Source organism: Zea mays, chromosome 5, assembly GCF_902167145.1.
Source record: "Zea mays cultivar B73 chromosome 5, Zm-B73-REFERENCE-NAM-5.0, whole genome shotgun sequence".
NCBI classification, from domain to species: Eukaryota; Viridiplantae; Streptophyta; class Magnoliopsida; order Poales; family Poaceae; genus Zea; species Zea mays.
In genome coordinates, this window is record NC_050100.1 from 222,831,256 (window position 1) to 222,847,864 (window position 16,609).

The following is a 16,609-nucleotide window of genomic DNA, read 5'->3' on the forward strand; positions in this document are numbered from 1 at the left end:
ACCACCGGACAGTCCGGTGCTCCAGACCGAAGCAGCCTTCTGGCTGTACATAGCCAACTCTTTTCTTTTCTTTTTCTTCCTGTTTCCAATACTTAGACAAGTATATTAGTACACAAAACCAATGTACTAATACTTAGAAACATACCTTTGCTCTTGATTTGCACTTTATTCATCCATGACATAAATTCACATTTAAGCACTTGAGTTGGCAATCAATCACCAAAATACTTGGAAATGGCCCAAGGACACATTTCCCTTTCAGTATCCCAACGTGGGCACATATTGCTATATAAAGGGGTAATTGTCCCGGTGCCTCTATTTTAACATGTAACTGTAGATTTACCCTTGTTTTTAGACTCTGCGTATTCACCCTATTTTGTTCAAAACAAAATAGTTGTATGTCGCAACCCTATTAGTTATATTTAACGGTGTTATGTTTTTGATAAAATAGACAAGAAACAATTACTCCACTACCACTTTTTTAGAGTATAACTGTAGTTTTACGCCTTTTTTAGACTTGTTTTCATGACAATCCATTTTTTCGCAACAATTCAAATTATATTTACAACACTTTGAATTATTTTCAATTTGTTTTAAAGTATCTTGATAACTGCTTTGATAAAAATAATTTAAAACGTCGATAAAATAATTGACAATTTTTTTATTTTGAAAACAATTTAAATTATTGCAAAACAATTCAGAATGTTGTCAAAATAATTTCAAATGTTATGGAAATAATTTGAATTGTCATAAAAACATGTGAAGTCTAAACACATAGGCACTGGTCTAATTATCACTTATATTTTTATTAAGACGTAACACTGTTAAGTATAACTAATGGAGTAGTGTTATACAATAGTTTAATTTGAAAAAGTACTGTCAAACACGCAAAGTCTAAAAAATAAGGACAAATCCACCGTTACTATTAAAAACAGGGGCACTGCCGCAGTTGCCTCTATATAAAAAGAGAGAAATTTGGGTATATAACATCAAAAGATTACAACTTTGGATTTATACCATTGATATCTTATTTATATGTGGGGTTTACATGAGTCAATGTCATATGAAATTAATAGTATATATTTAAAGTTGTAATTTTTTGTTGGTATAGATCTAATTATTCAAGAGAGAAGTGTTGTTTCGAAATCAAAAGCTTGAGTGGAGGGAAGGGAGGAGGAGCTAGTGCGCGCAGCCGAGATGGCGGGCAATGCTGGGAAAGCAACTGCATTTCCCGCCTCATCAGTTCGTGTATCCCCGCCCTTTCCCAAACCGCCCCCCGCGTTTTCCTACCGACAGGTGGGACCGAAGCCACGGACCAGGCCCACCTGTCAGGTAAATCTTCCGGAGCAAGGAGCATGGAGCGGCCGGGCGGGAAAACATTTCGCGGCTGGCTGCGGTTCCCCGAAATTTCTCCCTCCCTTTTACGCTCCGCTTCCCCCAAACGACTCCCTATTAATCCCCCACGTTCCCCTTCCCTTTCTCTCCCGCCGCCGCACGCCCCTCTCAAACCTCCGCGCTCCCGCCCAGCTAGGGTTTCCCCGATCTCCCCTCCTTCTCAACCGCCGCCGTCGCCGAGAGCGCCGCCACGATGTTGGAGCTGCGGCTTGTGCAGGGGAGCCTCCTCAAGAAGGTCCTGGAGGCGATCCGCGAGCTGGTCAACGACGCCAACTTCGACTGCTCCGGCACCGGGTTCTCGCTGCAGGCCATGGACTCGAGCCACGTCGCCCTCGTCGCGCTGCTCCTACGCGCCGAGGGGTTCGAGCACTACCGCTGCGACCGCAACCTCTCCATGGGCATGAACCTCAACAACATGGCCAAGATGCTCCGGTGCGCCGGTAACGACGACATCATCACCATAAAGGCCGATGACGGTTCCGACACCGTCACCTTCATGTTCGAGTCGCCCAGTGAGTGGCCGTTCATTCTCTACTACTTTCATTCGCCTTTTTCTGGGCGCCTTTTTTTTGACCCTGTGCCGTCGTGGTTCTCGTGTAAATGAACAGAGCAAGATAAGATTGCGGATTTCGAGATGAAACTGATGGATATTGATAGCGAGCACCTCGGAATCCCGGATTCCGAGTACCAGGCCATCGTCCGCATGCCTTCTTCTGAGTTTATGAGGATCTGCAAGGATCTTAGCAGCATCGGAGACACTGGTAAAAGAATTTTTCTATAGTAAAGTTCTGTCATTAATGGTTTAGTCTTTGTTAATTGAGCAGTTGCCGTTTCTCTTGTTTCAGTCGTTATCTCGGTAACCAAGGAGGGCGTGAAGTTCTCCACATCTGGAGAAATTGGGAGTGCGAACATTGTTTGCAGGCAGAACCAAACTATTGACAAGGTACCTTGTTATACCAAGCTGTTACCTGAAACCATGACACCATCCATGCTCTGAATTTTAGTGGAACTGATAGTTTGTTGCTTTATTTTATTACATACCGTGGTTAACAATTGTGCATTTGTCATACTAAAACAAGGCGCTTGTAGCTGCTTAAGTTTAAATGATGTATATTTTGTTATTACTGTTCAGTCAATGTGGCCCACTAGTCTAGCTCAAAAACTCAACCGTTACTGCTTAAATCAGAGTTGAGTACATTGAAAAATAGCTCGTTATCATCTCGTTCAAGCAACAAGTTATCTTCAACATATATTTGGTCGAAATGTATTTCTGACTACGCCCCTGCAATTAGATTCCCTAAAACACCGTGCTCTGGAATTTTTTTCCTATTGTTTAAGGTGATAATTTGGAAAGCAAGTTGCACTTCATTTTGATTGATTCAATTGGTACTGACAGCACTTGTTGAATTAGGATTTGCCCTGGTTATTGATTTTTATTATCTGCCTTGGGTATTTTGTTAACCAAGCCTAGAATTCGTTTACGATGCTAATTGCAATTGGTACCATAAGAGCAAGGATCTTTAGTACCTGTACTAAACGAAACATCTCAACATTACTGAGATGTTCTAAATTTATTATTGGATGCTTCATTGTACCATTCTGAAAAAGATACTCTAGCATATGAAATATGGCCGGACTGGCTAAAATGGACACTGTTTTGATGAATGCAGCCAGAAGAGGCTACCATTATAGAGATGCAAGAGCCGGTTTCCCTGACTTTTGCCCTAAGGTACATGAACTCGTTCACGAAGGCGTCTTCACTGTCCGAACAAGTCACGATCAGCCTGTCGTCCGAGCTACCAGTGGTGGTCGAGTATAAGATCGCTGAGATGGGTTACATTAGATTTTACCTGGCGCCAAAGATTGAGGACGATGAGGAGATGAAGCCATGATTGCCATCAGTGCTCATGCTGCCGACTTTTCGTCGTCTTCCATCCATGGTTTGCTTATTAGCTATTGTTTGCACTCAAAGGGAAAAAAGGATGTTATGTTTTATCTCTTAGGCCAGACTGCTTTAGCTACTTATTTGTGACTGCTGTGTGTCCATGGATTTATAGTGAATCTAGATTAGTGGGCTTGTGCTTTGTGCATGCCGCTGCTGTCTGCCCATAAGCTACTTATTTCTATTCAGACATGAAATTCTTTGTTGGGAACTTGATAAGCTGCATGATAAGAAGCCCTTTTTAAGTATTGACTAGTTAGATATTCTTTTGGTTATGTGATGTGAAGTTAGAACCAGCAACTAAGTTCTGTAGACAATTTTACTTTTTTTTTTGCATAAAGTGAAAAGAGTGATGTATAAGAGTATCTCGACTAGCTAAATAACTTGCCAAACCAAATTTTGACTACTCAATAGTAAAATAACTTTCCAACAGACCAGCTATCTAACTTGTCAAGTTATGTGACTTTATAAATTGGCTTTGACTCGTCAAGTTATCGGACTTTATAAATTGACTTTCTCACTAGCCAAATTTGGATAGCCACTTGATTAGCCAAACTAGATAGATATTATGTTGATGTGAGATGTAATATATATATATATATATATATAGTGTAATCTTTATAAAAATGTAAGTAGATAGTAAAATAGAGTATAAAAAATGAAGAGTCTCTTGGATATGCTTTAATTATCGTGGAATCTTGCTTAAACATCGACTTGTGGATAATATTACATTTTTTTCATAAAGCTGACAAGAAGGGCGAAGCGCAACGACTGCGGATTGTCGAATCGTGTTTAAACCCCCACTTCTGGACAACTGTCTTTTTTTTTTGCATAAAACGAGAAGGGTGACGCATAATAACTGTGGAATATTGTACTCCAGTAGTGGTTGAGAAAAGAGATGGCAAGCAGTTAGGCATAGAGATGGCAATGGGTAAATACCCACCGGGTATTACTACCCCATACCCACGACACAAAAATAACCCCACCGGGTCACCCATATACACTGGCGGGTATGGATTTACCCCCATACCCATACCCATGTGGGTATGGGTCACCCATCGGGTCACCCGTACCCACAAAAATTAAACAAATATCAAAATATTATACTATACAAATGTCAAGTATATCCATATAAATACCATTATAAATTTTTCTAGTATCATTTAACCATCCATTCAACACACCAAAGATAATTGGATAAAGTAGTAAAACTATGATAGTACTAAATAGCACATTACATGTTCCATTACATGGTCATTAAATTGTTGTTAAATAGTAAAAAAGTTGGATGACTAAAGTCCAAGTTCATGCTTCGGATAAGTTTATATTGGGTATTTTATACCCACGGGTTAACGGGTATGGGTGAAGGCGGAACGTTCTAATACCCATTTACCCATTGGGTGACGATTTTTACCCAATAATAGACTCATGGGTAGAATATTTAGCCCACATACATACCCTAATAGAGTAAATACCCATCGGGTATCGGGTACCCATTGCCATCTCAGGCATTCGCATGGGACTATTCCATCCTCGTCTCGAGCAAGTAGTCATGACTCATGAACACAACTTTTAGGCTCCTCTCTATAGGTTGCATTGAATGGCAAGATGGGCATCATATTGGACCAACTGATCCATCATCAGCGACAAGAGGTCGACTGCGACGGAAGCCGCCCTTTCTTGATCAGCGAATCTGGCTTGCGTGTTTGAATTGTCACTGACGGCTGAGAGCGGTGAGGCAGTTGGGTGACGGCGCGACGCCATCCAGTGGCTGCGCGGAGTGGCGCTGGCGTTGGGTGCGCGCCAATGGCGGACCGCTGCCGTTCGGTCGAGGCTGTTCCTGATTGCTATTACAGAGGTAGGATTGGGCATCTGCCGCTGGAACAAGGCCGCCAGGTCAGTGTGGCCGAGATTCATTTCATGCGTGCATATAGATGGGTAGCTCTCTGTTTTACAAGATGGTTTACTAGACTGCAACCTGATCTAGCTTCTAACATTTCAGATCGACTAGCGACTCCTAGCTAGGCACCTCTGTCCATCCCGATGGGGAAAATCTTGCAGGGTGAACCACCGTGTAGTTAGTTTGATCCTGCCCTCAGACCTCCCTCCGTATCGCCGCTCTGCAAGCTGTCCATGATCAGAAAGCAAACAGGGGTCAACACGTGTGAGCTTATTAATCTGGAGCCACTGGATTTCTTGACGAATCACAATAGCCTTTTTTAAGAATCAAATTGACAAAACCTCTGGAGTAAGACAGCCCTAACACTAACAGTACCCTTAATAAGAAGACCTTGACGTAAGTCAAGAAAACTACCAAAAACCCTATCCCACAGGGGTAGGAAGAACCCCGTGGCGAGGAAGATGGGGTTATTGTAACCACACGGAAACAATCCAAACTGATTTCACAGAATGTTTAAAATCACAAGGGACAGTGTTAATCTATCTCTTTATGTGCCAAAAAAAAACTCACCTATGCAAGTAGGGCATAAATACTTCTTTCCCGAGTGAACCTCTGTTAGAAATATCAGAATTTACCATGCATGCTTCCTGCCTACCAGGCTTGGCCTCATGTCCTACTGGAAGAGTAAATCAATGTAAAATCAGTAAGAAGTCAAACATACTCATCGAATTGCCAGCTATGCCTGTTCAAACTGTACAATCCCTAACCTGGTAGAGATGTGGTTTCTCGACCTGAAGCTAGGCGATGCTTTAGCATCATGTCCGCCTCGTCGAAGATCATCTATAAAGACGAGCAGCAACAAAAACCAGTAAAAGAAAAGAGAGAGAGAGGTGTTACTCGCTATTTGGGTTACAGATTCTAGACATCACAAAAGGATTACGGTTTACCTCGGGAGGTACAGCCAGCTGAAAGGATTGGAGGTTGGGCTGTGCTGGCTGTTGAAGGAACCGAGGCTCTACAGCGGTCGAACTACTAGGAACACTTTGTAATACAAGCGGGTTTTCATGCCGCTGATCATGGTTTGGTGGATCAAGTAGAAGACGAGCTACAGGAATTTTGTTTCCAGGTAGAACGACAACGCCGGAATTTGATGCCTTGGCACCACTTTGGTTAAGTGCTGCGCACATTTCTAAGGGTGCCAGAGTCTCGGGTGCTCCAGACAGGTTTCCTGGGGGCAGATAGAGGCCATTCCTCATAGACAACATCTGTAAAAAAAAAGAAGGAAAACAAGCTGATATTGGGCTGCAGAAATGAGGAATACATGAATCATGACTGGAATGGCTAAAGCACTTCAGAGCTAGTAGTATAGATTATAGAACAATACAGAAAACAATGATGGCAAAATGTTGTGTTCTCCATTTCTCTTTTACGATAGGATCGGAGCATTGTGATTAATCCCAGCCACCAATTCCATGGTGTACATACTACAACATCGGGTATAGAACTTTAAAGCATCTCGTAGAAACTTATACCTCCTGATGATACCTTTTTAGACTTAAATATTACCTCCTGATTACTGACTCTAGTTGCTGACCACAAACAGATGCAAACGGTTTTTCTTTCAAAGGCGCCATCATTTTTCATTTTGGTGCCAACTCAACTAATCTCATGTAAACGCCTGCTCGCTAAAATCAAAATAGAAAAAGACAGCTACATATTAAACATGTAAATGAGTGCTCCGCCGTTCTTCTTCGGATCTTGACAGAGTCCAAGCTTCCCAAGCTCTATGCTGTTTGGGAATTTTGCAAGGGTCTTACCACCTGTTAGCCATTTGACATTCGAATATGGCCATGTCAATTGTTAACCATTTAGCCTACGCAGCTATATGTAGGCAGTCCAGCATATCCCAAACTGTAGGTAATTAATAGCAGTACTAGTAGCAAACGAGCAGTGCGGCGTCAGTTTGGTCACCTGCACCTGGAGCTGAAGATGCTTCAGGTACTCAATGGCATCATCAAGCATGGAAGCCTTGTCCGTCTGCACTTGCGAAAACCATTCGCCAAAAGCAGCAGAAGCAAGATTAGCTCCCAAATTCCAAAGTAAACGCAGAACGAACCCACGTCACAAGAACAGCAAAGCAACCTTGCTCGAGTTGGGTATGAGGGTCTGCAGCGCCTTCATCTTCTCGTTGATCCTGCTCCTCCTCCTCTGCACCAGTCCCATCGGCGGTCAGTAACGTAGCATAAGTTCTCACCTACCTAACTGTCCAACGGCGGAAAGGGAGAGACAAGGACCGGCCACGCACCCGGCACCCACCTTCTCGGAGAGGTTGTGCACCTCGGCGGCGCGGCTCCTCTTGCCGCGCGGGCGCGCCGGCCTCGCGGGATCCGACTCCGACGACCCCAGCGCGTCCTGCAACAGCCACAACCACCAAACAACCGCGAGCAAAGCCCGGGCAGCGACCAACACACCAATCAGAACAAGGAACAAAAAGGTGGAATCTTGCCATCTTGGGACGATTGAGCAGAGAGAGAGAGAGAGAGAGAGAGAGAGAGAGAGAGAGAGAGAGAGAGAGAGTGAGGGAGGGAGGGAGAGACAGCCGCGCGTGCACCTCGCTCTCGCAGACGGTGGCCATGCTCTGGTGACGCATGACCAAATCCAGCTGCTGCTGCGCGTCCATCACAGCACCGGCTGCGGTTCCACTTCCACTCCCGCCGCCGCCACCCACGGCACAGCACAGCAGCTTGGCGCTTGCAGTCGCAACCAAGCACCCGCGACGCGAGGGTTTCTAGCACCAAGAGGCAGCCCAGGAGCGCGCGAGGACCGAGACGAAGACGAGTAGTGGTCGCCGCTCTCCACCGTTCCTGACACGCCTATGGTTTGAGCCCATACCGCGCTGCCGCGAGCATGTCCTCGCCAGCGACAGCGCCTGCGCTCCTCAGCTCGCTTTCTCTCTCCGCCTTCTCTTCTCCCTCTCACCCTCTCTCTCTCCTCGACTCGGCCAGTCCGTTTGTTTGTTTCGGCTTTTCTCCGGCCCGAGAAAGCTCAAAGCTGCCAGCGCAGCGCAGAGCTTTTGAGAGCGCCTTTCGATCGACTGCCGGCGGTCCTGCGCTTCGCCTCGGTCGCGGGCCTCGCCTCCGGCCGCGTCGTCGTCCGTCGCATCGCAAACGGCGGGTGCATTTATGATTGGCGACGGGACGGTTCGCTCGACGCTACGCTGCTGCTACATTTATGCCCGCCTTTAATGGCGTGGCGTGTACAGTTCAGCCTCCCACCGCAACACCAAAGACCAAACAGTGCAACCTGTCACACGGAACAGTGCTCGTACCATCCTAGACTAGGCAGAGTTTACTGTTTCTGTTTACAATGGCAGCCTACAACAGCGCCACTCCAAGACTAGGTACAGTATATGCAAGTGCAAGATACTCTACTTAACATCTTCGTCATAGAAAGTGGAGCACGTCATTTTACAGTCTTTAATTAAGTTGCCTTAAATCAAACTATTGTTATGTTATACTAGACAATGCTCGTGCTTTACTACATTTTTTATATATTATATAAATAGATATTAAGATATTTATTTAAATATAATTATTGTTTATTTCAAACACTAATGTATGTATGATCTTGTGGTTAGTCTCAATTTTATGGAGAAGGGGTGTGGATTCAAGTGCTTCCTCTGCACTATTTTTATATAATTATTGTTTAGTTCTAAACACTAAGTTGCGTGTGGTCTGATGGTAGCTGCGCAGACGAGGTTGGGTGCTAGGTAGGCGCTTGGGTTCACAGGCCAGTAGCTAAGCGTACCTTGAGGTGGGGCGCGTGGGGCAGGTTTAGAGTGTCAACGCGGAGGGTGTAGCCATGGTAACACCAGATGCCCACATTAGGTTCTTAATAGATTAACTTGGTATGTGTCCGTGTGTTACCACGAGGCGGAGGAGCGTAGGGAGCGACGCCTAGGCTACAAATATATTTTTTGTTTATTTGTAAACACTAAGGTACGTGTGGTTTGGTGGTCAGCTCTAAATTTCTGGAGCAGAGGGTTGTAGGTTCAAGTGCTCGTTCTACACTGTTCTTACGGACATTGGGCGTGGGGAGGGTGAAGCCGTGGTAGCACCAGGTGTCCACATTATGTATGTGGACGTGCGTTGCCACGAGACGGGGGAGCGTGGGGAGCGGCGCCTAGGCTAAAAATATATTTTTTTTGTTTATTTGTAAACAATAAGTCATGTGTGGTCTAGTTGTCGGCGTTTCGACCCCGGGGGGTTCCTGGACCGACGAGTAAATTGTCGCCGCGTGTCCCAGCCCAGATGGGTCAGCGCGAGACGGAACACAAAGGGGGGAGAAACAGCAAAGGGGAAACCCATGGCCTTCGTGTTGTCCTGCGCCCAGGTCGGGTGCGCTTGCAGTAGGGGATTACAAGCGTCCGCGAGGGAGAGTGAGTGAGAGAGAGAGAGACTGTCCGCCAGCCCGTTCTCCCGCGCCGCCAACCTTTCCGTACGAGAGCCCTGGACCTTCCTTTTATAGGCGTAAGGAGAGGGCCCAGGTGTACAATGGGGGGTGTAGCAGTGTGCTAACGTGTCTAGCAGAGAGGAGCCAGAGCCCTAAGTACATGCCGTCGTGGCTGTCGGAGAGGTTTTGGCGCCCTGTTCATGTGATGTCGTGGCCGTCGGAGGAGCGCTTGAGCCCTGTGGAAGTACAGCTGTCGGGGCTGTCGGATCCTTGCTGACGTCTTCTTGCTTCCGTTAGGGGCTGAGAGCCGCCGTCGTCATGGAGCACGCGGGGTGCCATCATTACTTGTTTACCGGGGCGAGCCAGATGGGACGCCGGTCTTGTTTCCCGTAGCCTGAGCTAGCTAGGGGTAGGGTAATGATGGCGCCCCCTATGACGTGGTTGGTCCGGGCCCGAGGTCGGGCGAGGTGGAGGCTCCTCCGAGGTCGAGGTTGAGTCCGAGCCCTAGGGTCGGGCGAGGCGGAGATCGTCTTACGAGGTCGAGGCTGAGTCCGAGCCCTGGGGTCGGGCGAGGCGGAGACCGTCTTCCGAGGTCGAGGCCGAGTCCGAGCCTTGGGGTCGGGCGAGGCGGAGTCCGTCTTCCGAGGTCGAGGCCGAGTCCGAGCCCTAGGGTCGGGCGAGGCGGAGTCCATCGTCCGGCGTCGAGGTTGAGCCTGAGCTCTGGGGTCGGGCGAGGCGGAGCTTCCTATGGCGCCCGAGGCTGGACTTAGCTGTTGTTAGCCCTAATTATGGTTACCAGCTGAGATTAGTAGTCTTGGGGGTACCCCTAATTATGGTTCCCGACACTAGTGGTTAGCCACAAATTTCTAGAGTAGAGGGGTGTAGGTTCGAGTGCTGGTTTTGCACTATTTTTTTTGGGCGCTGGACGTGGGGAGGGTACCTGAAAGGGAATTAGGCTTACACCTAGTCCCTAATTAATTTTGGTGGTTGAATTGCCCAACACAAACATTTGGACTAACTAAGTTTGCCCAAGTGTATAGATTACACAGGTGTAAAAGGTTCACTCTCAGCCAATAAAAAGATCAAGTTTTGGATTCAACAAAGGAGCAAAGTGGGAACCGAAGGCACCTCTGGTCTGGGAGCACCGGACTGTCCGGTGTACACCGGACAGTGTCCGGTGCACCACCGGACAGTGTCCGGTGCACCAGAGGACTCCAGCTCAAACTCGCCATCTTTGGGAATTTCCAGAGGCACTCGCGCTATAATTCACCGGACTGTCCGGTGTACACCGGACAGTGTCCGGTGCGCCAAGGAAGAGCGGCCTCAGGAACTCGCCAGCTTCGGGAAACTCCAACGGCTAGTCCGCTATAATTCACCGGACTGTCCGGTGTGCACCGGACTGTCCGGTGCAACTCCGGAGCAACGGCTATCTCCGCGCCAACGGCTACCTGCAGCGCAATTAATGCGCGCTCTGCGCGCGCAGAAGTCAGGCGCGCCCATACTGGCACACCGGACAATGAACAGGAGCTGTCCGGTGTGCACCGGACACCCAGGCGGGCCCACAAGTCAGAAGCTCCAACGGCTAGAATCCAACGGCAGTGATGACGTGGCAGGGGGCACCGGACTGTCCGGTGTGCACCGGACTGTCCGATGTGCCATCGAACAGACAGCCTCCCAACGGCCACATTTGGTGGTTGGGGCTATAAATACCCCAACCACCCCACCATTCATTGCATCCAAGTTTTCCACTTCCCAACTACTACAAGAGCTCTAGCATTCAATTCTAGACACTCCAAAGAGATCAAATCCTCTCCAATTCCACTCAAGCCTTTAGTGACTAGCGAGAGAGATTTGCCGTGTTCCTTTTGAGCTCTTGCGCTTGGATCGCTTTCTTTCTTTCTCACTTGCTCTTGTGATCAAAACTCAATTGTAACCAAGGCAAGAGGCACCAATTGTGTGGTGGCTCTTGCGGGGAAGTTTTGTTCCCGTTTGATTGAGAAGAAGAAAAGCTCACTCGGTCCGAGGGACCGTTTGAGAGAGGGAAGGGTTGAAAGAGACCCGGCCTTTGTGGCCTCCTCAACGGGGAGTAGGTTTGCGAGAACCGAACCTCGGTAAAACAAATCCACGTGTCTCACTTACTTATTCGCTTGCGATTTGTTTTGCGCCCTCTCTCGCGGACTCGTTTATATTTCTAACGCTAACCCGGCTTGTAGTTGTGTTTATATTTGTAAATTTCAGTTTCGCCCTATTCACCCCCCTCTAGGCGACTTTCAATTGGTATCAAAGCCCGGTGCTTCATTAGAGCCTAACCGCTCGAAGTGATGTCGTGAGATCACGCCAAGAAGGAGATGGAGACCGGCGAAAAGCCCACTACAAGCCACGGGAGCACTTCATCGGAAGAGTCCCGCACCAAAAGGAGGGAGAAGAAGAAGAGCTCCTCCAACAAAGGGAAGGAGAAGAAATCTTCTTCTCACCACAAAGAGAAGAAGGAAAAATCTTCTTCCCACAAGTCGCATCGGAAAGGTGACAAGCAAAAGAGGATGAGGAAAGTGGTCTACTACGAGACCGACACTTCATCAACATCGACCTCCGACTCCGATGCGCCCTCCATAACTTCTAAACGCCAAGAGCGTAAGAAGTTTAGTAAGATTCCCCTACACTACTCTCGCATTTCTAAACATGCACCTCTACTTTCCGTCCCATTAGGCAAACCACCAACTTTTGATGGTGAAGATTATGCTAGGTGGAGTGATTTAATGCGTTTTCATCTAACCTCACTCCACAAAAGTATATGGGATGTTGTTGAGTTTGGTGCACAGGTACCATCCATAGGGGATAAGGATTATGATGAGGATGAGGTGGCCCAAATCGAGCACTTCAACTCTCAAGCGACAACAATACTCCTCGCCTCCTTGAGTAGAGAGGAGTACAACAAAGTTCAAGGGTTGAAGAGCGCCAAGGAGGTTTGGGATGTGCTCAAAACCGCGCATGAGGGAGATGAGCTCACCAAGATCACCAAGCGGGAAACGATCGAGGGGGAGCTCGGTCGGTTCCGGCTTCGTAAAGGAGAGGAGCCACAACACATGTACAACCGGCTCAAGACTTTGGTGAACCAAGTGCGCAACCTCGGGAGCGTAAAGTGGGACGACCACGAAATGGTTAAGGTTATTCTAAGATCTCTCATTTTCCTTAACCCCACTCAAGTTCAATTAATTCGTGGTAATCCTAGATATACTAAAATGACCCCCGAGGAAGTAATCGGGCATTTTGTAAGTTTTGAGTGCATGATCGAAGGCTCGAGGAAAATCAATGAGCTTGACGAACCCACCACATCCGAGGCTCAACCCGTCGCATTCAAGGCGACGGAAGAAAAGAAGGAGGAATCTACACCAAGTCGACAACCAATCGATGCCTCCAAGCTTGACAATGAGGAAATGGCGCTCGTCATCAAGAGCTTCCGCCAAATCCTCAAGCAAAGGAGAGGGAAAGACTACAAGTCCCGCTCCAAGAAGGTTTGCTACAAATGTGGTAAGCCCGGTCATTTTATTGCTAAATGTCCTATATCAAGTGACAGTGACCGAGGCGACGACAAGAAGGGGAGAAGAAAGGAGAAGAAGAGGTACTACAAGAAGAAGGGCGGCGATGCCCATGTTTGTCGGGAGTGGGACTCCGACGAAAGCTCTAGCGACTCCTCCGACGACGAGGACGCCGCCAACATCGCCGTCACCAAGGGACTTCTCTTCCCCAACGTCGGCCACAAGTGCCTCATGGCAAAGGACGACAAAAAGAAGAAGGTAAAATCAAGATCCTCCACTAAATATGAAACCTCTAGTGATGAAAATGCTAGTGATGAGGAGGATAACTTGCGCACTCTTTTTGCCAATCTTAACATGGAACAAAAGGAAAAATTAAATGAATTAATTAGTGCTATTCATGAAAAGGATGACCTTTTGGATTCCCAAGAGGATTGTCTAATTAAAGAAAACAAGAAACATGTTAAGGTTAAAAAGGCTTATGCTCTAGAAGTAGAAAAATGTGAAAAATTATCTAGTGAGCTAAGCACTTGCCGTGAGATGATTGACAACCTTAGACATGAAAATGCTAGTTTAAATGCTAAGGTTGATTCACATGTTTGTAATGTTTCAATTCCCAATACTAGAGATAATAATGATGATCTGCTTGCTAGGATTGAAGAATTGAACATTTCTCTTGATAACCTTAGAGTAGAAAATGAAAATTTAATTGCTAAGGCTAAAGAACTAGATGTTTGCAATACTACCATTTCCAATCTTAGAGATAAAAATGATATTCTTCATGCTAAGATTGTTGAACTTAATTCTTGCAAACCATCTACATCTACCATTGAGCATGTCACTATTTGTACTAGATGTAGAGATATTGATGTTAGTGCTATTCATGATCATATGGCTTTAATTAAACAACAAAATGATCATATAGCAAAACTAGATGCTAAAATTGCCGAGCACAACTTAGAAAATGAGAAATTTAAATTTGCTCGTAGCATGCTTTATAATGGGAGACGCCCGGGCATCAAGGATGACATTGGCTTCCAAAGGGGAGACAATGTCAAACTTAGTGCCCCTCCTAAAAGATTGTCCAACTTTGTTAAGGGCAAGGCTCCCATGCCTCAGGATAACGAGGGTTACATTTTATACCCTGCCGGTTATCCCGAGAGCAAAATTAGGAGAACTCATTCTAGGAAGTCTCACTCTGGCCCTAATCATGCTTTCATGTATAAGGGTGAGACATCTAGCTCTAGGCAACCAACCCATGCTAAGTTGCCTAGAAAGAAAACTCCTAGTGCATCAAATAATCATGACATTTCATTTAAAACTTTTGATGCATCTTATGTTTTGACTAACAAATCCGGCAAGATAGTTGCCAAATATGTTGGGGGCAAGCACAAGGGCTCCAAGACTTGTGTTTGGGTACCCAAAGTTCTTGTGTCTAATGCCAAAGGACCCAAAACCATTTGGGTACCTAAAGTGAAGAACTAAAATTGTTTTGTAGGTTTATGCATCCGGGGGCTCAAGTTGGATACTCGACAGCGGGTGCACAAACCACATGACTGGGGAGAAGAAAATGTTCTCCTACGAGAAAAACCAAGATCCCCAACGAGCTATCACATTCGGGGATGGGAATCAAGGTTTGGTCAAAGGTCTTGGTAAAATAGCTATATCTCCTGACCATTCTATTTCCAATGTTTTTCTTGTAGATTCTTTAGATTACAATTTGCTTTCTGTTTCCCAATTATGTCAAATGGGCTACAACTGTCTTTTTACTGATATTGGTGTCACTGTCTTTAGAAGAAGTGATGATTCAATAGCATTTAAGGGAGTATTAGAGGGTCAACTATACTTAGTAGATTTTGATAGAGCTGAACTCGACACTTGCTTAATTGCTAAGACTAACATGGGTTGGCTCTGGCACCGCCGACTAGCTCATGTTGGGATGAAGAATCTTCATAAGCTTCTAAAGGGAGAACACATTTTAGGATTAACAAATGTTCATTTTGAGAGAGACAGGGTTTGTAGCGCATGCCAAGCAGGAAAGCAAGTTGGCACTCATCATCCGCATAAAAACATAATGACAACCGACAGGCCACTGGAGCTCCTGCACATGGATCTATTCGGCCCGATTGCTTATATAAGCATCGGCGGGAGTAAGTACTGCCTAGTTATTGTGGATGATTATTCTCGCTTCACTTGGGTATTCTTTTTACAGGAAAAATCTCAAACCCAAGAGACCTTAAAAGGATTCTTGAGACGAGCTCAAAATGAGTTCGGCTTAAGGATCAAGAAAATAAGGAGCGACAACGGAACGAAGTTCAAGAACTCTCAAATTGAAGGCTTCCTTGAGGAGGAGGGAATCAAGCATGAGTTCTCTTCTCCCTACACGCCACAACAAAATGGTGTAGTGGAGAGGAAGAATCGAACTCTATTGGACATGGCAAGGACCATGCTTGATGAGTACAAGACTTCGGATCGATTTTGGGCCGAGGCGGTCAACACCGCCTGCTACGCCATCAACCGGTTGTATCTACACTGAATCCTCAAGAAGACATCCTATGAACTCCTAACCGGTAAAAAGCCCAACATTTCATATTTTAGAGTCTTTGGTAGCAAATGCTTTATTCTTGTTAAAAGAGGTAGAAAATCTAAATTTGCTCCTAAGACTGTAGAAGGCTTTTTACTAGGATATGATTCAAACACAAGGGCATATAGAGTCTTTAACAAGTCCTCGGGACTAGTTGAAGTTTCTTGTGACGTTGTGTTTGATGAGACTAACGGCTCTCAAGTAGAGCAAGTTGATCTTGATGAGATAGGTGAAGAAGAGGCTCCATGCATTGCGCTAAGGAACATGTCCATTGGGGATGTGTGTCCTAAGGAATCCGAAGAGCCTCCAAATGCACAAGATCAACCATCCTCCTCAATGCAAGCATCTCCACCAACTCAAAATGAGGAAGAGCCTCAAGTTGATGAAGAAGAAGATCAATCAAATGAGTCACCTCAAGATGATGGCAATGATCAAGGGGGAGATGAAAATGATCAAGAAAAGGAGGATGAGCAAGAACCAAGACCGCCACACCCAAGAGTCCACCAAGCAATCCAACGAGATCACCCCGTCGACACCATCCTCGGCGACATTCATAAGGGGGTAACCACTAGATCTCGTGTTGCACATTTTTGTGAACATTACTCGTTTGTTTCCTCTATTGAGCCACACAGGGTAGAGGAAGCACTACAAGATTCGGATTGGGTGGTGGCTATGCAAGAGGAGCTCAACAACTTCACTAGGAATGAGGTATGGCATTTGGTTCCACGTCCTAATCAAAATGTTGTAGGAACCAAATGGGTCTTCCGCAACAAGCAAGACGAGCATGGTGTGGTGACAAGGAA

The 16,609-nt window shown here is 46.2% G+C and overlaps 2 protein-coding genes across 3 annotated transcripts; one reads left to right on the plus strand and one right to left on the minus strand.

Annotated features, from left to right (window-relative positions):
* The first annotated feature begins 1,493 nt into the window (after nucleotides 1-1,493).
* LOC542425 (proliferating cell nuclear antigen 1) lies at nucleotides 1,494-3,548 on the plus strand. Its single transcript, NM_001111991.2, has 4 exons — nucleotides 1,494-1,907; nucleotides 2,004-2,156; nucleotides 2,241-2,338; nucleotides 3,066-3,548. Exons 1-4 carry the CDS (start codon nucleotides 1,589-1,591, stop codon nucleotides 3,285-3,287), a joined length of 792 nt encoding a protein of 263 aa, NP_001105461.1. The 5' UTR covers nucleotides 1,494-1,588; the 3' UTR covers nucleotides 3,288-3,548.
* Nucleotides 3,549-5,208: 1,660 nt separating this feature from the next.
* On the minus strand, nucleotides 5,209-8,445 carry LOC100216625 (uncharacterized). 2 transcript variants are annotated; one of them, XM_008683035.4, is made up of 8 exons: nucleotides 7,849-8,445; nucleotides 7,554-7,649; nucleotides 7,380-7,445; nucleotides 7,215-7,274; nucleotides 6,185-6,502; nucleotides 6,005-6,077; nucleotides 5,808-5,913; nucleotides 5,209-5,464 (listed from the first exon to the last, which is right to left on the minus strand). In XM_008683035.4, exons 1-8 carry the CDS (start codon nucleotides 7,915-7,917, stop codon nucleotides 5,416-5,418), a joined length of 837 nt encoding a protein of 278 aa, XP_008681257.1. In that variant the 5' UTR covers nucleotides 7,918-8,445; the 3' UTR covers nucleotides 5,209-5,415. The 2 variants fall into 2 exon arrangements, with proteins under 2 accessions (XP_008681257.1, NP_001136510.1); NM_001143038.1 differs by having other exon boundaries at nucleotides 5,212-5,464; nucleotides 7,209-7,274; nucleotides 7,849-8,422.
* Nucleotides 8,446-16,609: the final 8,164 nt, after the last annotated feature.

Coding starts and splice junctions, on each gene's coding strand:
- LOC100216625 (NM_001143038.1), bottom strand. CDS start 7,917: ATGGACGCGCAGCAGCAGCTGGATTTGGTCATGCGTCACCAGAGCATG. Junction 5,914..6,004: donor AGAAACCACATCTCTACCAG/GTTAGGGATTGT, acceptor TTACTCTTCCAG/TAGGACATGAGGCCAAGCCT. Junction 5,465..5,807: donor TTTATGCCCTACTTGCATAG/GTGAGTTTTTTT, acceptor GATCATGGACAG/CTTGCAGAGCGGCGATACGG.
- LOC542425 (NM_001111991.2), top strand. CDS start 1,589: ATGTTGGAGCTGCGGCTTGTGCAGGGGAGCCTCCTCAAGAAGGTCCTG. Junction 1,908..2,003: donor CTTCATGTTCGAGTCGCCCA/GTGAGTGGCCGT, acceptor GTAAATGAACAG/AGCAAGATAAGATTGCGGAT. Junction 2,157..2,240: donor TAGCAGCATCGGAGACACTG/GTAAAAGAATTT, acceptor CTCTTGTTTCAG/TCGTTATCTCGGTAACCAAG.